Source organism: Opisthocomus hoazin, chromosome 5, assembly GCF_030867145.1.
Source record: "Opisthocomus hoazin isolate bOpiHoa1 chromosome 5, bOpiHoa1.hap1, whole genome shotgun sequence".
Taxonomy (NCBI): Eukaryota; Metazoa; Chordata; class Aves; order Opisthocomiformes; family Opisthocomidae; genus Opisthocomus; species Opisthocomus hoazin.
This window is the reverse complement of record NC_134418.1, coordinates 68,320,706-68,348,495: the sequence shown is the minus strand read 5'-3', so window position 1 is coordinate 68,348,495 and position 27,790 is coordinate 68,320,706. Positions and strand designations below refer to the sequence as shown.

Below are 27,790 nucleotides of genomic sequence, written 5' to 3'. Positions count from 1 at the left end.
CCCAAGAAGCTTGGTTTCACACCAAGACAATTTAGGCAGTTTCTCTTAGAGTTTTTATTAGAACAGTCCTTCTTTCTTGTAAGGAATAAAAATGCCGAGAGACATACAACAAAGGTGCAACATAACACTTTCTTCTTAAACTGCTTTACAGGTTGTATTGCAGCTGGGCTCTCTATTATCATCAGGAAAAAATTTAACTGTAAATTTGACGTGAGATGTGCAACACTTACAAACGGCGACAATTTTCTAGACTGATGTATTTTTCCTACTGCCAGGCAGGATTACATATAGTAAATCACTCCAGATAGAGAGAGAAAATGCTTTTTTAAGGGCAGGTACTAAATTCTTCCACCATACCCACGATTCTGGACATGCCTCCCGTTATCACTGAACTTCAGCAATAAATCCAAGATCCAAAGCTCCTTTGTCAGTCCTGAGAAGAACTTTCTTCTGCCTGCCACACAACTCCTGTAAAGAAGTCCTATCTAAATAAGGCTAGGGTTTGACCAGAAGGCACCAGCTTTCCATTTAATGCAACAGTCATACGTAACATTCAGAATGGCACTTTAGTCTCAAACTCTTTGAATATTCAAGTCAGTGCTGTACGGTAATTACACTGCAGCATAAAAGAGTTGTTGGTGATCAGACGTCCCTGAATAGATTTCCCATCAGTTCACATCCCATTATAAGCTGGTCCTCCTCCACCTTCGGGCACTACCCAGTTAATGTTCTGACTTGGGTCTTTAATATCACACGTTTTGCAGTGGACACAGTTCTGAGCGTTTATCTGCAGTCGTGATCCTTCTCCTGTTTCCAGAGGAATATATTCGTAAACTCCTGCGAAGAGCAAAAGAGAGCCATCACTTCGCTGAACAGCCTCCCCCTGACCAGCCAGCGCAACGAGGGAAGGCTGCTGTTAGTGTGATTCGACTGCCGCCTTCCGTGTATACTATTTTGTCAGGAGACAAACATTAACATACAGTATTTTAAGACCTGCACTTGAACCCTCTTCTAGGAGGAGGATTGGGATAGAATGGTTGAAGTAAGTAGTAGGCCAGGTGGATTCTTCCTCAAGTACTTTTGTCTTGCCAAAACAGCTCAGACACATTTTTGTTACCTACCTGCTGGACAAAATCTTTGTTCCGGTCCATCGAATACAGCCAAATTCCTGCTCACGGGGATGCTGTCATCTTTGAGAGTTAAATGAGCAGGCTGGTCGTGTTCGTGGTTTGTACCACTTAAAGCCACAGATGACAGGAGATCAAAACTGATTTTTCCATCAGGCTTCGGGTACTCGATAGGCGTGCAGTCTTTGGCTGGCTTGAGCTGAGCAAAATCTGGTCCTAAATATATTTTTAATAAATAAGTTTCAGTACAAATTACTGTAATTTGCAGTTACTCAAGAACAATTTATAATTAAGCTATTTTAACTTCCCTTGTGTATTGGCCCAGAGCAAAGTGAACATCCTGAGAAACACAGACAGAGATGCGTGAATTGAGCGAACTCCTCAGTGAGGCATTGTGATCTGGGGGCTTCCTCATCTTGATACGGGACCGTGGCAGACTGTGCAGAGGCAGCGTGTCAGCCTGCGAAACCCACCTCTCTAAGTTACGTGCTTGTGCAAGGCAGCCACCAGCCTTGCAGAGGGGGGTTGTGAGACCACCAAGGCCCCCCCACGCCCACCGACTCATTCCGAGCGGGAAGCACAACAGTCTGATTAATTGTTGTTGAATAGCAGCCAGTGTTCCAGATAAGAAACATCTCATGGGTGCAGACCTGCTCAGCCGAGGACACTGAATCGTCTCCTGTCAGAAGAACAGACACTTGGTGTCTTTAACCAAGGATACGCTAGAGCAGCTGGACCTTGAGAAGGACAGTTAATCAGAATGTCTTCTGTCTGCTGCAAACTTGGCAGCAGAACGGAGCATTCATGAACCCTTAGTTGAACTACCCATGCTCTAATGCTAAAAATCACCCCCCCCCGAGCTGGAGACCCTGGCCCGAGCAAAGACCACTACTCATGGGGCATGCCCAGTGAATTTTAGGAACACTACAGCCTTAAATGGAGACGAGACATGGAAGGACCAATGGGGAAAGAGAATGATTAAGCATAACTGTAAAAGTACTGACAACTGTTGCTCAAAATGTGTAAGTGTTGACCGCATGTTAGCCAAAGTGTGCTTGTGCAACCCTGAAATCGAGTCCCCAGGCACGCGCCCACCACCAGAGGACCCCAACCACCAGCAGAGACCGTCACTAGATCCAAGGGTGGTGACATCTTTTCTCTTTATTTTTTCCTTTTGTTTTCCCCTCTATCTCTGACCTAGGCACATAAGGGCAATGTTGTTATAGTCTGTCAACCTGCTACATTTTGTAGTTTGTTGTAAGTTTTGCCAAATCAATATCTGTTCTAACCCCACTGCATTAAAAGTAACGTCTTTTGTAATCTTGCTGAATTCCAAGTAAAGCTTTGCTTTCAGTCACGCCTTTTGGGTCACTGTTGTGACTCCTGGGTACCGTGCAGAGAATTGAAAAAGATCACCTCCCCTTACCCACCGACTGGGACAGCACACCTTGTCATCAGAATGAATTATGTCATAAAAGGTAGCCTTTTTCATGAGACAAAAAACTGCCAAGTAGAATAGTGTTTTAATGTCTTCATTTACATTATATGCTAGGTACCATGACAAGGTCTGCTTCACTGCTTTGTCACTGATTTCTACACTGCAAGGCCTCGCCACTTGACCAGATGTGCTCCGGCTTCAACTAAGACCAGAAAAGACTGACATATACATTTAGTGTCTTCTTTCAGGAGATAACGAATTTACCTGGATGTTTTAATGTCCATGGTTCCATTCCTCTCAGTAGCCAATAAAAGATACCTGTGTAAATCATTCCTCCATAGACACCAAGTATTGAATGGCAGGACGGTCGGATGTTTCTAACTGCATACAGCTCTTTCCAGACCCAGGACTTCTTCAGGTTCTCTTCGTATTCTTGCACATCAAGTCCTAAGGCAGTACATTACTTGTTAGGTACCTACAGTGCATAAAGACTGTCCTTGAAATAAGAAATAATGGCTGAATAAAGGCACTTGTTAGCAACGAAAGCAGCAAAATCAGAATTTCAGAACAGTAAGCTAGGAATATACTAAACAACGTATTTCAGCCTCTTGAAGAGATCTGTTTTGTTGGCAGTTGTCAGTAGATACCTGCTGCTCTTTGTAGCCTATATGAAATGACCCACAAGCAGCATTAAATTGCCTGAAACCTCAGCAAAACATAAAGATAACCAGCCAGATGGCTGTATTGGCACCTCTGTGGGAAAACAGCTACTCACTCACAGCATCTAAGAATTGACCAGGAGAGGCTCCCTTTTATCCAAGAGCCAGGTTTGTAATTTTAACGTCAAATTCAAAAGCTTCTTCTTTACAAGTTACGCAACCACAAACTTTCCAATTTCAGTAACTATGACTGTGGCCCAATGGATGATGCCAGTGCTCAAGAACATTTTTCTCCCTTTGTAATCAGCAAGTTAATGAGATATATTTGACTACAAACTTTTGACTTAAAACTCTTTGATTGTATTCTTCACCAATACCAGACATTGCACACTTGACACATGACACATCTACTACAGCATAGTTAAAGCCAAGTAATTATCTTAAGAAAAAAATGTTTCTTCAAATGAAAATTTTCTGAGACCTTCCCCATCACCATTCTCCATTACTACTGTATAGGAAAAGATGTTCTAAATAATAAGTTTTAAGCCTCGTCTGTACATGAAAACATGCTTCAGCCCATATTTTCTGTCTCACATATGGCTCTGAAAAAAGCTTGTAATCTACACACAGGGAAGAAAGTGGGCTGTAATATTCTACTGTCTTGACAAAACTGGAAACAGTGTACCAAACCTGTCCATAATTAAACAAGAGTGGCATGCTACCCACTAAGCGTGTATTGTTTCAGATGGGCTCTAAGCATTTTGCTCTGATGTACTAGCTGAGGTTTTAATTGCTCAGCGTACCCTGTGTGGCACCATGCATTGCATGTTTCAGCTGAACGAGAGCTCGCTACGACTGAGTCCACTGCTACAGGGAAGACATTTCTAAACCAACAATCATGTGGCACCTGGCTACAGCACTCACTTCCAGAATGACTGAAATTCTGACTGGGTTCTCCCACTGTACAGCCTCTGTTAACAGATCTAGGGGAACGACCAAGGATTAAATAACTCTCTGCAGTGTGGTCAGAATCAGGTGATTACTTCAATGGGCTTGCATTACATACAATAGGAAATACACAAAGTCTCAAACTGAGAAGACTGTAAAAGACAGAAAAAGAGGACTGAAGGAAAAAAGTATCCTAAGAATTAGCAAAACAGTGAAGAGCAAACTTGAAAAATCTCACCCTGCTTTGCTTACATTTAATCTATTCCTTGTAATGTTTCTCTCTCCGATGCTGCAGTCCTTCAGTAACACTTTTTGAACCATAAAGTGCTAATATTTGTAGGAATGAAATATATACTATTCGTGTTTACTTATACAGGAAGCATAAGCTTACTTTTCAGATGCTCGTTAAGAGGCATATTTTTGCTATAGCAGAAGTATCATAACGAAGCAAAACTTTATTAATTTCCTCTTTTCTTAAATCATTTAACAGTACAAATAGTAAATAAACAATATATACCTTTTTAAACCACCACACTCATTTATGATTTATTTAAATTCCCAACTCATTCTTTCAGATGCATTTAGTTACCGCTAAGCTGTTGGTGGTTCCAGTTGAACCCAAAGTAATCACAAATCAAAGTACAGCGATCTTACCTATTGTTTTTGATTGGAGATTTTCATTGATTAATTGGCTAAAGATGGCTTCTGAAGCCAACATGCCGCTCTTCATTGCGGTATGTGTCCCTTTGATCTTAGGAACGTTCATGAGTCCAGGACTGCAACCGACTAATAATCCACCTGGGAAGGTGAGTTTGGGTACAGACTGAAGAGGAAACAGAAAGAAAGGTGGTTGGTTTGGTTGGTTTTGTTTTTCTAAAGTGAAAATAACATTCTGGAAATGAACCTGGCATAAGGCTCGAGTGTCCTTTACATTTTTAGACTTGCATGTGCACTATCTAAAAATATACCAGTTACTCTACTCAATCAAGGAATTTTGGCATAGTAAGCAAGTAAGAATACAGACATCGTACTGGGGCCGAGTATAAAATAGTGCCAAGACAACATTTTTCTTATATCCTCTCTCCAATTGCTTTATCTGCAACAAGACTGTGGTAATGTCACCCACCGATACAGCTGTCCTCCTTCAAGCTTAAGTGAATTATTAAAAAAAAAAAGACATTTGTGTCCCTGTTTTCCACTAAGTTGTACACATTTCATCTCATCTCACCATTTATTAATCAGTGCTTTTTTCTACAGATCTTTTCTATGAAACTGCACAGTGCCTTCCCCATCTTCCCCAGGTCCCACTTATTTTCGAAGTTGCTCGGCAGCCAAGAAATACATTTTTGGTGCAAAATCATTGTCTTACTCCTGTTCTGTAAGAAGCATAATGTTACCGAGTACAGTCAACTCACAAACCTACGACAGCCAGACGATTTGCAAACATCGGGTCTATAGTATTAACATACTATTTTATACACCTGTGTTAACTAATGAATACCTCAGCTATCAAGACAGTTATTCTCACCCTCATCCAATGAGATTAAGATTTTTGACCGAGAAAAGCTTCAAAATGTGGATGGACCGAAGCACTTCAAGCAGAAAGCTGTGATCAGATCCTAGGTCTGAAATTGCTTAAGGTAAGTTACAAACACAGCATTCCTCCAAAAGTCTTTAGTACTGAGCAATGCTTGTGAATACAGCATCCTGCTTTTATTAAAGCTGCCTGAAAGAATTCATTTGTCAACTGCCTAAATAATTTGACCACAAACATGCAGTTTTATTTCATGAAAAATGTAAAAAAGTATCCCTTGGAATTCAAGAAAATCTGAAACAAGTGTTTTGTTTCTCCTGCTTGTTCAATTGTTATCTGTTTACTGTTCACCCAGGGCTGGCTACTTCTGAATATTCATATAGCAGTCACTAAAAAAAGTTGTACGACAGAGCATTTCCCCTCGTGTTTTGGACAATTTGTTTAACCACAGACTTCGTGATTTGGTTCATAGGAAAGCAGGCTGAAAACACAACTACAACTTTTAACTTACTTTTCCGTGCCCAGTAGTCCTAAGTTCAGCTATATAACAGTATTTCAAAGGAATTTAGCATGTAGGATGTCCTCTCTTTTCATAAGACTCTTGGCTGAAAACTGTTATTCTGTCATATCTATTAGGATGCCATGATGCAGCACTGACACAAGCGTAGAAAGATTTCTCGACTGACTCTGAACTACATAAAAAGATGGTGATCAAGTATATTTCTTCTGCAACAACTCTTTCACTTAATAGGTACATAGTGACCAACATACTGTCAAAGTATAAATAAGATTAAAGATTAGTCATATAACACAAAAGGTTAGACTTAATGCAGCTTTGTTAGTAATTCTCATTGTAAGTACTACGGCACTCGTGTTTTCGTAGTCAGTCGAAGGAACACGTTGTGCCAGCATGGCATGAGCCCTCCCTGTCCCGAGCGACAGGGTGAAATCCCTTCAGCCCTTGCACACGGAGAAGCCACGACCCTCTCGGCAGCAAACGGACAAAGCCAGGCTGGTGTGGAAGAGGGAAGAAGTGGAGATGCCTGCTCCCTGCAGAGCGCTCCCCGCCAGCAGACAGGGAACCCCACATTCTCCTCCCCTTAGCTCAGCTCAGGGGTGAAAACCTGTTAAGCAAGTCTAACATCTGACAGTTGCACGGGTCATCAATATGAAGATGTGTCCCGTCCTCCCCCCGATATTCATAATACACATTGCTCAACAACAGCAACACTTTTCACTTTTTCCACAAAACTTTTAAATGTTTTCAAAGTTTTTGATACAATGAAGACAAAACAGAGGTTGCATGGGAATTTCTTAATTTTAAGTGCTTGATCTTGTAATTTTAATAAACAAAGGAAACATATGTATGCTATGTAGGCACAGTCGGTTAAACTCTGTCCCCTCCCTCCACATATCTCCAAAAGCTACAAAATTAGGGAAACGGATATCCAAGAACTCTTGCTCCCTTTCTCTCACACCAACTTCGCATCGCTGCATGTTAAAGACTAAAGAACATGGTCATAAGGTTATAGATAACAGATAAAAAAACCTCAGTTTGATGGTAATGTTATAAACTCATTTGATGCAATACTGTCACCAAAATGAAAACTGGAGCTACAGAATGACTTACATAAGAAAATATTCCTGGACTCCAGCGATGCAAATGAGTCAGACTGCTACAGTTATTAATCAAAGTAACACATGCAAAAAAAAGAGCTAATCTTGAAAATCTTCCTAAGTGACTCATCAATAAAGCTTTTTTTACTGAAAGCATGTATTAAAAAAAGCCATTTAAAAGTGTGACTTCATGATAAACTAAACAATTTATCTACAGGAAAGAAATTAAAAAACAAAAACCCAAACCCATGCTTTCATATTAGGAACAGTGCAAGGTAAGCAACATGCTGTTTAGGTGCAGCAAAGGAGTCCAAAGATTAGGCAGAGATCCGCAAGAGCTGTAGCCCTACTAAGTCTGTGCAACTTAGTGCAAACAATGTTTCTAAATGACTTAAAAAATACCATGTCCTTTCAGCCATATGTTTCAAGCGGTACCAGGAGTATGCAACCAAAGTCACAATCTGGCTACTTCATCAATGCCAGAAATTCAGTAGTGACTGTGTGCAACAGAGAAGCCAGCGCTTGGGGTAGAAAGAGAAGCCCCTCTTGTATGAAGCCAAGATGAAAACACCTTGGTATTTTGTATCTTATTTGTGTTAATAACGGACCAACAACGCTTTCTAAAGCAAGCTAGTAACACAGCTGTGTTACAACACAGTATGGCATATTTCCACTTGAGAGTGGACAAAGTAATCAGTCTGCAGACTGATTAAACGTGTATCACGTGTGTAATCAAGAAGCTGCTTCACGAACCCTCCTGACTCAGCCCCAGGCATGCACACTGGTGCCAAAGCCTAACTCCACAAGACTGTGACAACAGTTAACGCTGCTGCTGCAATTCTACTTGTATTGCAGAAACTGCATGAAGCCACATTTATACTAAAGAAGAGCTTCAAAAAGGAAAGACAAAGTAGTCGGAGAGCAGGGTGGAATGGCCTCACACACAGGCTGCAGATTGTGAACACTCAGGCTAACCTTAAGTTCCAAACTGAAAGGAGTCTAGGAGATGGATCTGGGAGTCCAGGACACACAGCTATGTCCTGTGTTTCAAGATTCCCACATGAGAAGCTAACAGGCTGAAAGGACTTCAGCTGTCAAATATAAATTCTAGACGATTTCTCCTGCAAGTTGCTCCAACCCTTTCAACTGACCTTAAGTCTTGATGAATACATTTTTAAATTTCACCTTTTAGACTCCTTAAGGGAACAAAACGAACAAGGTATTCCACCTCCAAGAAAGCAGAAATTCAAAGTTGTGCATGATGGACACCAAAGGTATATTTACTTGGGGAGGTGAAGACAATTTTATCTGGCAGCTACATAACAATTTCAGCACCATCACTGACTTAACGGTCAAGCATTGGAAAGAAGTTCCCTCTGCAAGGATAAACAATTTGGAAAATACATCCACCCCTCAAATCCCACAAAAACATCACATGAGTGGTGTTACGCTCTCTTCCCCAGCATTCCAGGCACAACAAAGAATTATCTGTAGCTTCTTTGCTGCTAAACACATCTGATTGTAATGTAAAGTCTGCTTCATATTTCATTTAGAAAGTAAAGTGGCTATGTCAGAGGATTTTTAGTATGACAGAGACTAAGTCTAGCAAATCTCAGCAGCCAGTACCCAGCAAGACAACAAAGCTTTTCTGTCCAGCGAAACTTTTGGCCTTATTCACCTTTGTAACAGTTCAGTTGTTTCCCAAATGGCCTTTGACACTGTTCCCCACAGCATCCTCCTGGAGAAGCTACCTGCTCATGGTTTGGATGGGTGTACTCTTCACTGGATAAAGAACTGGCTAAATGGCCAAGACCAGAGAGTGGTGGTGAATGGAGTTAAATCCAGTTGGCGGCCGGTCACGAGTGGTGTTCCCCAGGGCTCAGTTTTGGGGCCAGTCTTGTTTAACATCTTTATCTCTGAATGAGGGGATTGAGTGCTCCCTCAGTAAGTTTGCAGATGACACCAAGTTGGGTGGGAGTGTCAATCTACTTGAGAGTAGGAAGGCTATGCAGAGGGATCTGGACAGGCTGGATCGATGGGCTGAGGCCAGTTGTGTGAGGTTCAACAAGGCCAAGTGCCGGGTCCTGCACTTGGGTCACAACAACCCCATGCAACGCTGCAGGCTTGGAGAGGAGTGGCTGGAAAGCTGCACAGTGGAAAAGTACCTGGGGGTGCTGGTCAACAGCCGGCTGAACACGAGCCAGCAGTGTGCCCAGGTGGCCAAGAAGGCCAAGGGCATCCTGGCTTGTATCAGGAATAGTGTGGCTACCAGGTGTAGGGAGGCGATCGTTCCCCTGTACTTGGTACTGGTGAGGCCACACCTCAAGTACTGTGTTCAGTTTTGGGGCCCTCACTACAAGAAAGACATCGAGGTGCTGGACCGTGTCCAGAGAAGGGCAATGAGACTGGTGAAGGGGATGGAGAGTTAAGTCTTATGAGGAGTGACTGAGGGAACTGGGGTTGCTCAGTCTGGAGAAGAGGAGGCTGAGGGGAGACCTTCTTGCTGTCTCCAACTACTTGAAAGAGAGTTGTACTGAGGCAGGTGTTGGTCTCCTCTCCCAACTAACTAGCAATAGAACAATAGGAAATGGCCTCAAGTTGCGTCAGGGAAGGTTTAGATTCGATATTAGGAAAAATTTCTTTACTGCAAGAGTGGTCAGGCATTGGAACAGGCTGCCCAGGGAAGTGGTGGAGTCACCATCCCTGGAGGTGTTCAAAAAACGTGTAGATGTGGCACTTCAGGACATGGTTTAGCAGGCATGGTGGTACTGGGTTGGTGGTTGGACTGCGTGATCTTAGAGGTCTTTTCCAACTGTCATGATCCTATGATTCTAACAGCACGCAACCCAAATCTAGAGCACTAAAACCATGGCTATAGAGAACTCAAAGTAAAAAAAAAAATCAAGTAAGAGTTACCTGTAAACCACCTTCATTCAATGCTCTGGCACCATAGGCAATCCTTGTTCCACCCTCCAAAGTAGGCTGTACACTAGGATGGTGCTTCCACCTCTGAAACTCCCTAAATGGATTCAAATAGGGATTTTGATAATCTAAACCAACCTAAAAAAAAAAAAAAAGTGCAACATTAACAAAAATAAAGTATGAAATTTCAACAAAAGTTTGAAAAGAAAACAATTGCGTATTACCACATCAACTCTTTAAATCTATTTTATACTAAACCAACCTCAGAATCTTCCTACTTAAAGAAACTACTGCAAAAATACATTCTATTAACAGTATAGTAGAAGCAAATCTGAGAATTTGCTTTTCTAAGACTGTTCTTTGCCCTACCTGAAACCTGAAGCACGGAAAATATTTAATTGCATTGTAACCGCCTTCCAATCTGTCTTTGAAACAAAATAGTGAAAGTAAACTAAGCATGCTTTAACAGGCAAGATAAGTTAGAAAACTTGTTTTAAATTTGTGTTTCAAAACCTCTATACCCTAGAAAAGCTGGAAGGAGAGGTAACAGTTACTTCTAGATAGTTATGTCCTTGTGCTCACGTATTTTAAGCCGTTCTTCACATCATTTAGCAGAGCCAATTATCATTTCCAATTAGGTGAGCCATTGTAATAAAGCACAGGGGAGCAATGATGAAAGCAAAAAATGTGGGGAAAAGACGTAGCCAGTTGGCTGGATGCCCAGGATTCTTATCTTATGCATTTGAGAATTCACTCTGATATACACTCTGCATTTCCCATCTTTAATATTCTCTTAAAAGGACTTCTGTTGCCAAATTTTCTCTTTCGAGAAATGGATTATTTCTGGTTCCTGTGAGCTTTATTTGAGACAAATAACAAAATATATCATGAGTCAGCAACAAAAAGAACTTTGATTTCTCTCGAAGCTCACTGCTTTTAGACCACTGCTTGCATCTACTTTCCTTACTAGATAAAGTTAACGAACAACTTTCAAAATAAGTGCATGATAATCCTACTATACGAATCAGCTCAGATTGACATACATGTAAAGTTCAAAGACAAAAAAGTGCTTGTATGTTCACACAAAAATTAGTTCTCTCCTGTCTGAACTAGAGATAATATGAACATTACTGATTACCATTGTCTGTAAGAATCAAAGCTCTTTACCCTTCTAAAAACAAACAGAATTTGAATGTCTACTGCCTGTCCTTATTAACTCCAATACCAGAAACCTGCACAGGACACATATGCATGCCAGAGAAAAGCTAACAAGTCTTTTTTCAATGTTTCTTACAAAATGGTTACACAAAAATACAGTTTTCACACAGACACACACTCTGGAATCCTTCTGAAATCTAGAAGACCAAAGAGTCACCTCAGTCCCATGCTGCTAAGAGTCCAGATCTTCCCCCTGACTCTTACGACATCTGTGTGTAAAGCACACGCACAGAATAAATAGTGAATGCTTCATTTAGGACTGTAGGTGCTAGAAAAGCATTTCCTACCATTGCTCCTTGCATCACTGGCTGGCAGAACGACAGTCTCTCCAGTGATCTCAATGCTTCTGACAAAGAGGCAATAGGGAGAAAGAAGCTGCCTGCCCAATTCAGCAAGACAGCTGCTAAAGAGAGCGAAGCGAACGGGGGTGAAGAACGGCAAGAACAAACCGAAGAGCTCAGAAATGGAAGCGACACTGCTTGCGGACCTGCGGACTGCTTCCACTTTAGATGCTTCTCATAAAGTGGAGATGCACCCAAGGTTGACACATGAACAAGGAAATGGAATTGTAGAAAGTGTATATAATTTAGACATTTCCCAACTTGTCAAAATTTTGTGAGCACAGTTTTGGTTAATCATCCAGGTTTGGCTTTATCAAAATACGCTTGGTTTGAAAAAAAATTTTATTTGTAAGTTCTCCATTTTGTTCTTAATAAAAGGCACTGAATTAAAGACAGATTAATATGACAAATTAACCTTCCCTAATATGGGAGTAAGTGCACTTAAGACTGAGAAAGTACTAAATATGGTCTGTTGCTATTCTTGTGTTTTCATCTTCACATTAAAACAAAGTTGCATAAAAATGAAGACCAAACAACAACAAACAAGCACAAAAAAACCTAATTTCCCTTACCACGAATCCAAGAGCAACTAAAGGTTCACCCTCATTTAAGTGATAAAGAAAGGATCCTCCATACGTGTGTCTGTCTAAAGGCCAGCCTACAGTATGTTCTACTTTTCCCGGTTTCCATTTCTTTTCATCAATAGTCCATAACTGAAACGAAGATCACAAAAAAAATCTTTATATTGCAAAGTAATGGCCTTTCAATAATATAATAGAAGAAAAACATGCAATTAAATACAGAGGAAAATTAATGTACTACTATGACCAATGCATAAATACATACAGCAAAATAACAGGTAATAAGTACACTTTTTGGGGGATTATCATTTAAGAATGTCCTAACACTTTTATTTCTTGAAATGCTGCACATCAGAAAATGTGACTAAGATTCCAGCACTATACCCAAAATTTTCATTCAACCACAAGATCCTTTATATTAGTGACTTTGATAAGTATTTCTGCCAAGGACTACAATGCTTACATTGACTTTTTTCTTAAAAACCACTATTTTTTCATATGATTCACTGCAGTTTCCTCACAAGTTTTTCAAGGTCAGGCTTAACAATACACCCGAGTTGATGTAAATATTTGCTGTCAAACAGGTTGTCCTCTCTTAGCTCTCTCCTGCACTTCTCCAGTGGAAGCACATGCTTAAAGTAATAAAACAAGAATACATTACAGTCAAACTGAACATATTCTAAATAATACAGCTCTTTTTCATGAGTGATATTTCCCAAGTACAAAGTATTTCAAAAAGGAAACCTGATACTTACCCCAATTTTATAAGCCCAGTGAAGGGAATTTTTTTTGGGAAAAAAAAAAAAGGCCATCCAGAAGGTATTTCAGAGAGCATGAGTATTCATCTGCAATAGCCCTTTTCTCTCTAATGAATATACAGAAAACCCACAGAAAGCCTGTTCTCCCCTCCTCAGCTACTAAAACCCCCTAAAACTCGTCAGCATGAATCCCTCTCTCATTTAGTAAAAGTACTTAATGGCCTCAAGTGGCATCAGAGGAGGGTCAGAGTGGATATTAGGAAAAACTTCTTTACTGCAAGAGTGGTCAGGCATTGGAACAGGCTGCCCAGGGAAGTGGTGGAGTCACCATCCCTGGAGGTGTTCAAAAAATGTGCAGACGTGGCACTTCAGGACATGGTTTAGCAGGCATGGTGGTGTTGGGTTGACGGTTGGACTTGATCTCAGAGGTCTCTTCCAACCTTAATGATTCTATGATTCTATACTGAAAACAGATTTCACAAATGAATGTAATTTGAAATCAAATTAAGACATTAACAGAGTGGATTCACAGACACCTCTAGTTATAGTACAGATACAAGAGAAGAAGCAGCTGAAACGAAACAGTCACAACATTCAGGGAGCATCTTCTCTCATCAGTTTCAGAATAGCAAAGATTCTGAAGTCTGAAAGTGTAACTCAAAATTTATCATTCTAATGTCTTACACAAATTATCTTGAAAGCAAACAGAAACTGCCTTATAGCTTTACAGCATTACCCTTAACTGTCAAAACTGTGTAGGTGATACCTCTTTCAGTCCAATGCCATAGCTCTGGGGCTGACATTTCTCCCTTAGATTGTATTTTTTGTACAGCTGTTTGGCTAGATGTCCGTGACAACCTTCAGCGAAGACTGTGACTTTCGCATGGAGTTCCAAGCCCCTTTCAAAGGTAGCCTGCAAAAGTGGAGCATTTCATCAGCAGTTAAATCTGTGCCACATCGAACTCAAGAGCAAGAAACTAGAGGACTATAAAGCGACTTGACACGACTTCGTGGCACTGCTCAGAACCCAGAAACCACTACAAGCTACGGCTCTAGTCCAGTTGTCTTTTCCACCTAACCATGATGCACCCCTGGCAAATCTTGTAAGTGGATTCCAGTAAAGCAGCACGACAGCAAATCGCCATTCGTTAATGAAAACGAGAATCTTTCCCACTTGTATCGCATCCACTAGTTCATATGATGTAAAGGAACACTGACAGAACAAAGAATCTTAACCTATAATTCCACACTTTAATTGCTGCCCATGAAGTCACCTTACAATAAAACCTTGTGGTCCTCATCCCCCCACCATGTATGACAGAGGCTACGCAGAAACACCAGATCAGAAAAACCTGTGTCACCTTCGCCCCCAAAAGAATACCTCAGAATAAAGTTACTATAATATTACACCAATCTTACATGTTAAAACATACAGTAAAATGAAACAAACATTAAGTATCACTACAAAAAAGATTTCTCATCAAAAATTCCAACAATGAGATTAAGGTAAGGTAAGGTGAACCAGCATATTCAAGTATGAGCACGTCCCCCACACAGGTAAGCACATTGGGCGAGAATATTCCTAGATTATATTTGCAACGTAAGGATGCAAGATTCTAAATACACGTAAAAACCCAAACTTTTTAAAAAGAAAAAAGCTTGATTTGAGTCAGAAAGTTTGATGTTGAAAAAGATCATCAAAACACTTTTGGATGAAAATGTCCAGCAGTACCAAATAAAACCTTCTCAAGGTAAGCCAGCATAGCTCCAGGAGAAGCTTATTGCTTTGAATTGTCTCTGAGGTGCAATCTGCTTGTAACTGACTGGTTGGAAACGTCTGAAAAAGGTGAGCAAATTAAAATGTTCTGTCTCCTTTAACCAGGAGTTACAAGATTTTGCCACTTTTTTGTGTATTCTTTGAATTTACGATTGTCAACCTGAAAATGAATTAATCTTACAAAACACTGAAGAGAACTACAGGGACTTACTACTTGATCTAAAGATGAAAAATATATATTGTTCAATATGAAGTAGATTTATATAAATTAAATTAATTAACTACAACTCCACATTGTAAATATCAGAAATTCATTAATTTGAAAGCTTCCAGCAATGTGCAAAGTTGTATTTCACAGTTAACATCCTTCTCAAGCATCCACACGGGAATCAACGAGCAACTTTTTACTATGTATTTTTACCACTGCCATTTTTGTTCAACTTGTGCCGACTGCAAGGTGAAACTCTACTCATTAACCACAGTTCATTTGATTAGGCTCTGTACAAACACACTGAAGATACTCTTGCCTTGAAGGTTACACAAAGTACACTTCTTCATCTGAGCCCTTCTACACCGGAGGTACCATCAGCTGACCTCACCGACAGCTAGCACACCTGAACGCTCACAGCGCTTGCAGCAGTGGCACACTGATTACGTACATTACAGAAGTTAATAGACACATTCTTCCAGAATAAATGGAGAAAAAAAAGTCCAGGTTTTAAGGATGCTTAAAGATTAATAAAATTAGAGCTCCTTCCCACTGCAAAACCAACCCAATGCCCCAACCTAGTATCGTGCCGGCTGCTAAAAACTGGGCCGAGCCCGGCAGGGAGGGCAGGGAGTCCCCCATCCTCCGGGCACAGACCCGTGGCCAGTCGGCAGCAAGGCGTCACGACTGGGCGCGCAGCTCGCCCCCGCAAGGTGGACGGATGGCCAGCAACCGCGACCGCAGCGGCGCCTGTCACAGAACGCACCCCGGCCACAAACACGTTCTCCTGTGTGCTGCGATTCACCAGCTGGACAACAGCTTTCCCCTTCTTCACATCTTTTTCCTGGGGGTGCCTGGAACCCTTTCCTTTGCCTCCTGATTTCACATGTGCCAAAGCACCCTTACAGTATCACCTTCAGTCACCCTCAAACAAACCTCCTGTCTGCAAAGGCTTTTTCTACTAATCTTAGAAAAAAAGTTTATGATATTCTGAGACCAGAGCTTTCACAGGTAATCGATACATTTTATATACGGAGAGGGAAGACAGGCACTGAATTTTATATTTTTTCTTTGGCTGCAGCAAGACTACTGATGGCAGCAGAAGCAGACAAATCACAATTTTCCTAATTAGACCCCTAGTTATGGGGAAGATAGCTACTTACTTTAGGTGCTCCATCCTTTCGAATGCCTACATCATTAGTCGCTATCCCTTTCACGCTACCGTCTTCATGAAAAAGAACCTTTGGAAACATTTAAACAAACAAACACAATACATTTTAATGATCTGTCACTTTATTCTATTCATTAAAAGCTCTAATGCAGAACTTTTAAGCACTACGTCTTTAATGGTCAATCTCAAAGACGATGTATTTATTAACACGCTGTACGATCCACTCGCACTTTGCTGGACCTAGGCAGGGAATTTCAACACTGAAACCTTTTCCACAATACACTTCTCCTAGGAGGAAAGTTGTGAATGTACAAATAATTGGGAGTGGAGTGAAGCAGGTTCCAAAAACGCTTTTCATATACGCACTGATGTCATCATTACCTCAGCTGCTGCGTAGCCTGGATACACCTCAACTCCCAGAGCTTCTGCTTGTTCCCCTAGCCAACTCACAAAGTGGCCCAGGCGTACTATGTAATTCCCATGATTAACCATCGGAAGTCCTAGGCAAAAAAGACACACACACGCACAAAACACAGAACACTAAGCAAAATAATGGAAGTTGTACATATCAGATGTTGCATCTTCTTCTACAGCCACTACCTTCACAGTAATGCCACGTGTTACCACAGCCATCACCCACACAGACCCTATCACTGTATGCTATTACATTCTACATACACTCGCTGTACTACACTGAATCAAAATTGCTTGATTCAAGGAAAAGTTGAAAAAGACACAGAGAAAGATGACCCTCTACCACACCGCTGAACTTTACCTGGAAGAATTGGCACTGGAATTCTGTATTTCTTTGTTAAAATTCCAAACCTGTCTTCAGTTACAGGAGTATTAAGTGGAGCCTACATAAAAAAACAGAAACAGTACCAAGAATTATGTTTTTCCAGCCAATTCAACAGAAAAAAACCCAACCAACAAATGATCAAACTGGCAGTCAAGTGAAGGTTTAATAAAGCACTTCTGTAGGAAGGCATCACAAGAGAGAAGATTAAGTACCGCATAAGGCAGTCATTAGCCAAGAATGAACACAACTACTGAGGTTAAAAAAAAATAAAATTTAACACGGCCTTGCAAATCACTTCTATAGCTTGTTCACAGGCTTGTACTACATCAATATTCTACACCTTTCCAGGGAAGGCAGCTCAACTTGCATATTTATTGCAGTAAAACAAAACAACTAGTCGACAGCCCACTTCTAGCAGCTCCCAGGTGACAGCAGGCAGCTGGCTGCAAGTCAGATGGCTGTTCTGGCAGAGACAGTAGCTTGTTTCTTGCTATCCTCCCTCCTAAAAGCATCTCAGGCCTCAGTCACACCACTGTGTCTGCACAAAAATCAGTGTACTATGCACCACTTCCTGAGACTATGAAGAACTATTGTGCAGAAGCAACAAGTCTGACATTGCTAAGAAGCGACCAGCTTACCACTTGTGCACGAGAGGTGGATTCTGCAGAAATGCAGTAAGTGCAGCGCATGCCAGGACGCATCAGACATGCTGCATTTATGCAGTAAGACTATTACATAAAAGAGCAAAGGCCACAGGATCCCTGTGTAGACACAAAAGTTCAATGTCGTCGAAGCAGAGGAAACAGGCTAAAAAGAAGGTAGGGTTTTTTTGTTTTGTTTTGTTAGCTCAATGTATTTTAAGATGGTACTAAGTACCAACAGTACCAAAGTACTAAGCCCCACCAACACGAGACAGATACGGAGTTCATTACAAGCTAGCGATTCATTTCAGTGTTTATATGCTCATACATACCCCCCGCTCCTTCCAGTCTGGAAAGAGTTCTTCTAAGGCCCGTGGCTCAAGACAAGCACCAGACAGTGTATGTGCACCGATCTGAGAAGCCTTTTCCACCAGACAAACACGTATTTCTTTGCTATGCTCAGCGGCTAACTGTTTCAGTCGAATAGCTGCAGAAAGACCCGCAGGGCCTGCTCCAACAATGACAACATCAGCTTCCTCCGCAAATCTTTCCATGTTTACCCCTTTAATAGAAAAAAAGATAATAACATAAACCAATCTCTAATTTCTCCCAGCCTGTCTCTCACTAAGCCTTGTTCTGTGATACTGGCTACCGGGTATCCCAGAAGTATGACTTTGCACAAAAGGAGGCTAAATATTCAACAGAATCCCCACTTCAGTACTCGGAAGAGTGCAGAAGGATATTAGCATCCCAGTGTAAAATTAGCTCTTTCTAAGTTGTAAGGAGATATACCATAAAAACATATACTCAATCTCTATGCACCATAAGTAGGTATCATCTTAGGATGTTAAACTTTAGAGCCCAGTTGGCTAGCTGGGCTTTCATATAAAGACACTCCTTCACACAAAGACACTCTGTGAAACTCTAGGTAAGGGAGAAAGAAAAGAAAAAAAGACCATTAGTCAGAACACGTGGCTTTATTTTACACTAATTAATCAAACACTGTCTTTTCTGGAACTGAAACCATTAGAATTGCTGAATACAGAGACTGGAATGCCCAGAGATATGTATCAATCTTATCTTCTCACAAAGTCTCATGGTAAGAACAACTGAAAAAAGTCCAACAGATACATACCTGACAGAATTAAATCTTGTTGTGATAGTCACTAAAGCAAAAGCTGCTTATATATTTTCTTTAAATAACTAGGATCAAGTTTAATCTGATCCCATTTTACAGCACTAAAGACACTCATTGTGACATAGCAACCACAAAATTTCATTTGGAACACTAGTACTGTATTTAAGAGTACAGAATTTCTGTAAAAAGAAAAATACAGCAACACATTTCAGTGTCTTTAAAATGGAACAAGAATAATAATAGAAAAGCTTTTAAAGAACACATTTTTTCGCTTACCTTCCCATCGTTTGTCTTTGTCCCGAGGATGGATAGTATAATGCGTAGTTATGCGAGGCACAGCGACAGCAGATGCACATCTTGCGATATGCAGTGATGGAAGGCAGTCTCGCTTTGTCAGCTTCAGAGCATGCAAGCACTGACGTGCTGCAAAAACAAGGAACAAATTTGTCAAGTCAGTCACTTCCCAAACTTTTTGACTTTTCAGACACAAGTGGCACAACAAATATGACAGCTCCCCCCTGCCCAAAGGCTACCAAGTGATGTGAAGATGAGGAACCATAACCGTAGGTTTTTAAAATCTGGAGTTAGGAATGCACGGTATAATTTTATATCAAGGGAAAAAAAATAATAAAGAGCTTCCGCTTTAAGCATTCTTCATGTAATACCACTCAATACACTGGCCAGCCACTTCTGACAGCTGACATCGGGTAGGTAACATGCGTGTACGCAGGTAAAACACATTTTAAGTTCCTATTTCATTTTGAACTTTAAGAGATTTATTTCAGCCTTCATTAAAAGCGGCCAAACAACTGTAGTAACAGGGCATGCAAGTTCATTCCTGCTGACATGCCAACACGTGTCGAGACACAGTTTGGGCTACTGAAACTAGACAGTTCATCTAAAGTGAATGTCATGGTCTACAATAACAGCTCAGACTTGAACCCAAGTATGCGTCAGCCAAGGCTAGGAACAGTAGATACAGTTAATCTTTACCTTTGCTGCAAACACACTAATTGTTGCAAGAACATGTTAGAGTTTCTTTTTAAGCAAATGGACCAAACAAAAGTTAAAAATGATCAAACCAGGACTCTGCTCATAAGGGCTATTACATATCGCATTCATGTTTTAATTTTCCTCTTTCACAAGAAAATTACGAAGACTTGCGTGATTTGTACTGAGAAAACTAGCGCAGTTAGTTACAGTTAACAGGTCTGTGAACTAACGCACCTTGACAGGTATTTTTCCTTCCTTTAAGGATTCCCTTTCTCGAATTTCAGGGGTGCAGGAGGAGAATATTGTATTTAAAGTAGAGTATTTCTGCAAAACTACATAAGTAGAATCACCAACATCCTATCACTGAAATTTATTGTTGAGAGTGGCAACTGGCAAGGCCAGCACAAACATCCTCCATTCCAACTCCACACACTAACAGCCGGGATACTGGTCTCTATGTGCAAGGTAATTGGTATTTTCTACGTTGGCTTCTTAGCAGCAATCTTGCACTTAGCCAACATAAAGTAAAAGCTATTATTACACCATCTCATGGCTCTTAATCACGCTTTACCTGCGACCAGGCAGGATCTACGAACAAGCAATGTATTTATAAGCATGATGACAACTACACCTATACATACATATTAAAACATGACACCTTCACTTAATTTCTGAGACATTTTTATTTGAGGATAACGGATGGTACTCGTATAGTTAAAGAACGTCAATTACTCCGCACACAGGCAAGAGAAGCGAGATCCAGCCCAGAACACGCCTGCCAATCGCCGAGGCAGGCCCACGGGACAGGCAGCTCCCCGCCGGCGAGTGAAGCGGGCTGGCTGCGCCCCGCCACCGAGCGCTGAGGGACTCAGGGACGCGACGCGAGCAACGCCCGCCACGAAACTCCAGCCTTCAGGAAGGTTTTCACGCCTGCCGCCAGGACCTTGTCTCGACAGCCACCTCCTCAGGAAGGGCAGCGGCGTTCTGTTATCCTTCGGAGCAGGCGGCACCCAGCGCGACGGCAAACCGCAGGCCCTGCCACCCTGACAGACGCCGCTCTGGGAGCCCCGGCCCCGCCGCCCGGACACCCGGGCGCGCCCCAGCCGCGACCTTTGCTCCGCTTCCCGCCCGCGCCAGCCGCCGGCCCTGCCGAGCCGCGCCGAGCCGAGGGGCCGCCCCAGCCCGGTCCCCTGAGGCCGGCCCGGCCGCCCCGCAGCGAGCCGCCGCCTTACCTCGGCCGGAGGACGGGCAGCGGCACAGCAGCATGGCGGCGGCGCGCGACCCCCTCCGCGCCCCGCCACCGCCCTGCGCACGCCCCTCGGACAGGCTGCGCCTGCGCACTCGGGGCTCCGGCCAGGGGGCGCCGGCCCCGCCCCGCGGGCAGGACTACAGCTCCCAGAGCCCCCGGCGGCAGGGCCGGGCCTGGCCCGGCTTCCCTCGCGGGGCGACGGACCCGCCCGCCTAACACTGATTTATTCGGTGAGGAAGCAGGGCGGCGCGGAGCGGCGGGAGGGGCGGTGCCCCGGCTGCTGCCGCCGAAGGAAAGACTACTGCTCCCGGCATGCAGCGCGCCCCCCGCCGGTGCGCGCCGAGGCGCCGGGGGCGGGGGATGGGCGGGGCTGGGCGCGGGATGGGCGGGGCGGCGCGGGACATGGCGGAGGCGGGGACGTTGCGCCCCGCCGCCGTGCCCGAGGGCTCGCCCGGCGCCGGGACCCGGAGGACCCGCGGCGGGGGCGGGGGGTCGCGGCCGCCGGAGGTGCCGACTGGTGACACGCGGGAGCTGCTGGAGGAGGTGGAGATGCAGATCGGCGACGTGAGTGCCGGCGCAGCCGGCGGGCGGGCGGGCGGGCTGCGGGGCTCCCCTTACGGCGGGCGGGGCGTCCCCTCACGGCGGGCGGGCGCGGGCGGGCGACCCCCCAACCTCTCCGCCGTCCCTGCAGGCCGCCTTCTCCCTGGCGAGGATCCTGGAGGCGACGTCGGCGGTGTCGGCCCAGGTGGAGGAGCTCGCCACCAAGTGCTCGGAGAACGCCCGGTTCCTCAGAACATGGCGGGACCTGCTGAAGGAGGGCTACGAGTCCCTCAAGCCCAGCGGCTGAGCCGGGCCCCGCCGCCAGCCCTGCGTCGCTCGGGCCGGAGTGCGGGGCGGCTTGTTTTTTTTTTTTTAAACGACTGGGGTTTTTCTTAGGGATTTCACGTGGACTTTTGTTTTGCCTCAGCCGGCTCCCCGTGAGCCCGGAGTTCTGTCAGAAATCCTTGATGACTCGTATGGATGTTGTGTGTAAGTCACCGAGTGAAATAACTTCATTTAGGGAATCAGTTTTGACTTTTGGACTCCTCGTTGCAGCTCAGGCAATCTCATACATGAAGTACTCCTCCCCTTTTTTTTTTTTGTTTTTTTTTTTTTTTTTTTTGTTTTACTAACGTGGTGAATGCAAACTCAGTGAATGCAAAGTCAGTACGTGTGGTACGTCCAGAGCTCATGACTGGTGGGGAAGTGCTGCCCTGCGAGGGGGTGTTGTCAACCCTCCCTTTTAAGAGCTGTCTCCAGTGGAAACCCTGCCAACTCAAGAGAAACTTGCTGAGCTTCAGTTTTTCTCTATGTACACTTTTTCTTCATGTTCAGGATATGATAATATGGCAAGACATGGCTTATTTATGAGCTTTAGATAAGCCCTGTATCCCAAACCTTACTATTTCTAGCAGTATTGCAATATATTTCTATAAAGCTGCAGGTTTTTCACAAGGTGTTTGATTACTGCAAACAATTTTACACCATCTTTTGTTGTAATAAAGTGCCTTTTGAGGGACCATATATCTCTGCATGGTAGAAATTTAACAGCATTGTTTACTGATGGGGCAGGTTATTCTGAACTGTGAGTAAAAGCTTCCATCAGAAAAGAATCCGTGACGTGTTCTCCCATCTTTCAGGAAGCACATTAGAGCTTTTTCGGCATTTGGTCCTATTTTATGTCTTTGCCTTAAGCAGTTACTAGTTCTGTAGTCTAGCGCTTACTGTTAACAGAACCGTTTGGTCTGAAAGATCGCTCGTCTGTAATAAATAGCTGTGCTGAAACTCCTGCACCTTTACCAGGCCAATGTGAAAAAAGTAATGCTGAAATGCAGTGGGAGGCTGCAGGAGAACATGGCTGTACCATGATTTATTAGTCAGCCTTATTTTTACTGGTAGAAGGACTTTTTAAAAAACAAACTGTAGTTTTCTTATCAAAACAATAAAGATGTTACAAAAAAATCTGCAACAATGAATATTTTTGTGTTACTCGTGGAAATGAAGATGACATTGAATATATCCATAATCAACTTAAGTGAAAAATGAAAGTAGTGGTAAGGACAGACATCCTTGCATATCTCATCAAAAGCAGTTACAGTCATTAGAAAGGCTTGGCTGCTCAAAGTACACAAGTTCTGTTGAGTTCTAATTGTGCCAGTTAAAGGCAATCCACGTGGCAGGATTTCACTTAGAGGTTTTTAATCCCACAACCCAAAATGTGGCTAAGCAACTTGGAAAAGGATTCGTTTTGTTCAGCAGATAATCTTTTATTTCAGTAAAACATACAGTAGTGGAAACAAGATGCTTAACAATCTTCAAGATAATCCAAAGTTCTGTAAACAGTTGAAGTGTGAGTCACACTTTTTTTAGTTCTACTTCTTATGCTGTTAAGAAGTTAAGTGCAAACGTTGGAAGTATCTGTTGACTTCATTTTAAAATTCTTAAATCATCTATGCAAAAGAAGCATTTCGTTCACCTTTGTGGGTTTCTAGGCTGTTGGACTGTGAGCGTGGTACTGAAAGAACTCGGGAAGTCGTAGTAATTCAGGATGGAAAAGATTCTCTTTAGTAAGTGTATGCAGAGGAACTGCTTCTAGAGGCTTGTTTCAGATGGGATAATTTTTTTTTTTTATCCTTGTAATTCTGGGAGGTAAAATAATGCCCCAAGAAGTGCTGAATGCCTGTGCTTCTTAAATTATTTTAACCGTAATGCACCCAAATCAGATGCACAACGGGATTAAAATGTAGATGTCATGACACCTATTAAGTCTTCTATCTGTCCGTCTCCCACTATTCCTTGTACAGAGACAGACATCTTAAGACTGGACTTTGCTTAAGTCTGCAAGCCATGGGGAGCTACTTATGGCAGTCCATTAAGAAATAGTGAGGAAAAGAGCAGCATCAAGATGTTGGGATACTCAGTCCAGTCTTTCCAGGGAAGGATGCTTGTCTGGAGGGGGAAAACTCCACCAGCTACAGCAGGGGGACACTCAGTTGAGAGAAAAACTTTTGGTTTTTTTCCTTCCCCACAGTTCTGGTTCTGCCTGAATTGGAACAATCACAACAATTTGAGGATAGCCTTTACATGAGTGAAATAGTTGGTAAATTTTTAAAAGGAATAAAATTTTCACTTGTTTGGCTTTGACAAATATAACAAACTGGTCTAATGATGAAATTTAAATATTTTTCTTAGGGCCGTTGCTCCCTAAAGCTTTTAAGAGCTGATGCAGATAAATAGAGCCAGTCTGAAAATTTGAGGAGAAAAAAAATTCTTGATGAGGAAACCAATCAAGTCTTAAAAAAATTCAGCTGTTGAAAGGGGGAATTGGAAAAAAAAAAAAGTTTAATGAAAATAACCTCCCCCCCCCCAAGACAGATGATTTTGAAACATTCTGCTTTCAGGGTGAGATGTTTTAAATGGCAGTTCTTTTTTTTCCCCACACTCCTGGCTTCTGGGAGGAAAAAGCCAAACAGCTGACTTCTCGTTCTGATCTGGAATGAGTTCTCAAAATGTCAGGTACCGTTGTGAGACGGTAACATTATCGTTGTGTCAGTTCTGCTTGCAAACGCACACGCTGCTCCCTCTTCCCGCCTCGGTTTGCATGAGCCTGGGTGTGGTACCTCCCTCATTTTTCCTCATTGCTGTAAAGCAGTGAGCCCACAGATGTGAAGCTAACAGTGCAGATGTCACCGTGGAGATTCAGAACATATTTATGTGTATGAATTTAGTCTTGACTGCGTAGTCACCGAAGCATCAGAGGAGTCCGTACAAAGCGCAGGCTTCATTAGCTTTCGCGTGGTTTCATGCATTGGCCACATCTCTACCCAGATGAATGATGGACCGTATGTTTTCTGACTGCCTTTACCTCTTTTTGCTCTTCGTTGTCTGTAATTATACCAAACCTGATGAATCATTTCTTTGAAAGGTCGTGTAGTCAAAGTGTAAAGGAGAGGGTTCAAAGCACTGTTTATTGGCAGTATAAAAATCACCACCCAAGAAGTTATGGTACCTTAGGGAGGGAAAAAGAAAGGAAGCTGTAATATGCATTCCAGCATTTGTACCCGTTAATTAATACAGGCACTTAATGCCTGTGCAGCACGGCTTCCTGGCGAGAGGGGTGGCTGTGCGCTCTGAGGCCGAGTTCCTGTCACAACAGGCCCTTTCCTTTTTCTTCTCACTGTTACACTTGCACTGCTCTCTCACCTCCCTCTGTTTCCAGGACTCCCTGCAAAACCTGACATTTTTACTCTCCCAGGATCTCCATTTAGCCCTCTTACTTTCCTGTACCGTTGCTCCTTACTTGCCCTGGCACACTTCTTGTTCTGGCTGCACCCCATTTTCTTGCCCCAAAACTTTTTGTCTCTCCTTTGCTCCCTGTCTCTTCCCGTGATCTCTGTTCCCCATCCTCTTCCCATGACCAGTGACATCCAATCCTAACAACGTCCCTGCTGTCCTGTCCTCCTCCAAAGCAGTCTCCTCCAGTCCCTGTGTCCCCTCAGAGGCTGGTTTCCTCCTCTGCAGCAGGAGTTCTCCATTCTTCCCCCCGCAAAGGGCATTATATACATCCTCCTTGTTTCCTTCTTGCCCTGCTGGTAAAAGTTTCTGTGCTCACACCATCTTCCTTTCTGAAGGTTTCCCGCTCTCCTGTCTGTATCAGGGTCTGTGCGCATTTTTCCAGCACCCCCTTCTCATCCTTACCGTGCGGGAGACAAGCCAGCTTGTTACCTGGGGGGCAGGCGGAGAAGGGACGGGAATGAAGCGCTGAAAGATGCTCGTGAGTGCCCCTGGCTGCACTGTTTGATTTATAAAACAGTTACAGAACTGTTCCAAGCTGCACGAAAAGCTTAATTCACTCTCCCTTCCCCCGCCTTTCTCGCTTTATGACTTTGTTGCAATATCAGTACCTTCCTATTGATGCCCAAAACATTGCCTACAGTTTTGGAAACAAGCAAATGCTTGGTTCAAAAGCTGTCACAGTGTATCTCCAAAGAAAAAGAAATGCTATCAACTGCAATTTAAAACTTCTGTAAACCGAGACAACTATCTGTGATGTCTTTAATTTTATGAATTGAGTAATTACTGTTTAATCTGGTTTATCTAATGCAAGCATTCATTTGCTGAATGCGAGATCACCCTGTGGTTCAGCAAGATTTCTTCAAGGTTTCTTGATTCAGAGTACGTCTGCTTCTACTTTTCACAGTATTTTCTTTAAAATCTCTTCGGTGGTTTGATAACTTCACGAAGAAGCGTTTTAGAAGATTTAAAATAATTGAAAATGTTTGACATAGTCAACATAACTTTCAGACATTTGAAACCTAAGTCAAAACTTTGAAAAGGTAACTCCCAGCGCTCCCGGTCAGCACATAAGACAAAATTCTCCGAGTTAAAATACGTGGAGTCTGAATCCACTGTTGCTCCTGGTGCTGTCCATGTTCACCTGTTCTTTCTAAGAGTTGACAAGCTCTGCATAAAGAGGCTGCTTTTCTGCCATGTACTGGCATTGCGAAGAGAAGGAAAAAAATAAGTTGCAGTTTTTAATCTTTTGAGTTATGCTATTTTCTCATGGGAATATATTCATAGCACAAAGAAAGTAAGCAGAGCTTTACGTAACTTAATGTTTTGAACTATAAGCACCAGTTTGTAAAAGAAAGTTATTTCAGGATAACAATTATATAGTTAACACCGTATTGTCCTAAATCATATTGAGGCAACAGAACCAGCAAAAGCCACAAGACGAGAAAAGCCAGTGAAATTCAGCCTTGGTTTTCAAATACATTTTGTACATTTTATAGGTATTCAGTGGAGACAGACTTGAAGAATTTGAATTTTGGAGTTTTTTGGCTAGCTGAAAGGTGACTAATCTTTGATGATTATAGTAATATAGTTCAACGCAGTAGTAAAACTATATAGTTCATTATATCGTGTGTACATCCTGTCATATATCTACAGATATATATAAACATCAAGTTCATTTTAGTGATATAGTTCAATGTATTTAATTCTTTTTCTTCCAAAGTAGAAACAACACTCTCCATACAGATAGGGCTGAAACAGCCTCACAAAAGAAAGGACGTACCTGGTATTTCTACTTGAAGTAGAGAAAGGAGTTTCAAAATAAAAATGGGTATCCAACATAGTGCATCAGTAAATACAATGAAGAAAAAGCGTTTAGCAAGGATCATCTCTTTTTTTATGTGATTCTGAATTTCAGTAGCCGTAATAGCTGTTTGGTGAACACTGTAGAACATACTCCCGTAGGAAAATACAATGATGATAAAAGCTGCCAAGTTTACACCTGTTTAAGAAGTTAAAATGAGTTATAGTTTAACAGCATAATGGCAATTCCACATCACCTATTTGCAGGCTGGGTAGCAAAGAAAAATGTTTCACCTAAACTGCTAGTCTCACAGAATTAGGCAGCCAGAAGCTGAGTTTGTCTTCACCCGAACACTGAATTTTCTCCTCTACTCAGGTATTTATTTCCCTCATCATTACCTGACAGCTGGCTGCCCTCTGATCCAAACTACGTGGTTCTCGTCTGGTCTTATCATTGCTCTACTTCCCTGACAAAGTCTGTTCATTCAGGAACTTAATGGTCGTGAATTTCTTTCTAATTTCTCAGCCTTTCATGC

The 27,790-nt window shown here is 42.5% G+C and overlaps 3 protein-coding genes across 3 annotated transcripts in view; 1 reads left to right on the top strand and 2 right to left on the bottom strand.

The window, feature by feature from the left end:
* Nucleotides 1–39: 39 nt before the first annotated feature.
* On the bottom strand, nucleotides 40–21,210 carry ETFDH (electron transfer flavoprotein dehydrogenase). The gene is made up of 13 exons (XM_075421633.1): nucleotides 21,103–21,210; nucleotides 19,154–19,300; nucleotides 18,072–18,301; nucleotides 17,075–17,156; nucleotides 16,681–16,799; nucleotides 16,292–16,369; nucleotides 13,910–14,056; nucleotides 12,377–12,517; nucleotides 10,240–10,383; nucleotides 4,827–4,995; nucleotides 2,830–3,012; nucleotides 1,122–1,343; nucleotides 40–837 (listed from the first exon to the last, which is right to left on the bottom strand). Exons 1-13 carry the CDS (start codon nucleotides 21,134–21,136, stop codon nucleotides 674–676), a joined length of 1,860 nt encoding a protein of 619 aa, XP_075277748.1. The 5' UTR covers nucleotides 21,137–21,210; the 3' UTR covers nucleotides 40–673.
* A 308-nt stretch (nucleotides 21,211–21,518) lies between these two features.
* On the top strand, nucleotides 21,519–23,166 carry C5H4orf46 (chromosome 5 C4orf46 homolog). Its single transcript, XM_075421630.1, has 2 exons — nucleotides 21,519–21,683; nucleotides 21,811–23,166. Exons 1-2 carry the CDS (start codon nucleotides 21,522–21,524, stop codon nucleotides 21,964–21,966), a joined length of 318 nt encoding a protein of 105 aa, XP_075277745.1. The 5' UTR covers nucleotides 21,519–21,521; the 3' UTR covers nucleotides 21,967–23,166.
* Nucleotides 23,167–23,499: 333 nt separating this feature from the next.
* RXFP1 (relaxin family peptide receptor 1) overlaps nucleotides 23,500–27,790 on the bottom strand; it is a 50,129-nt gene continuing 45,838 nt past the window's right edge. The window contains exons 17-18 of the mRNA XM_075421631.1: nucleotides 27,235–27,453; nucleotides 23,500–25,167 (exon numbers count right to left, since the gene is read on the bottom strand). Coding sequence (XP_075277746.1) covers nucleotides 24,869–25,167; nucleotides 27,235–27,453 — 518 coding nt within the window. The 3' untranslated portion in view covers nucleotides 23,500–24,868. The remainder of the gene's footprint in view (nucleotides 25,168–27,234; nucleotides 27,454–27,790) is intronic.

Bases quoted from the DNA above. Each gene is read 5' to 3' on its own strand.
- ETFDH (XM_075421633.1), bottom strand. From the start codon at position 21,136: ATGCTGCTGTGCCGCTGCCCGTCCTCCGGCCGAG. The intron at 19,301-21,102 runs GTAAGGCGGCGG...TTGTTTTTGCAG, and splicing joins CTGCCCGTCCTCCGGCCGAG to CACGTCAGTGCTTGCATGCT. The intron at 16,370-16,680 runs GTAATGATGACA...ATGTTTCCAAAG, and splicing joins CAGGCTACGCAGCAGCTGAG to GTTCTTTTTCATGAAGACGG.
- C5H4orf46 (XM_075421630.1), top strand. From the start codon at position 21,522: ATGGCGGAGGCGGGGACGTTGCGCCCCGCCGCCGTGCCCGAGGGCTCG. The intron at 21,684-21,810 runs GTGAGTGCCGGC...CCGTCCCTGCAG, and splicing joins TGGAGATGCAGATCGGCGAC to GCCGCCTTCTCCCTGGCGAG.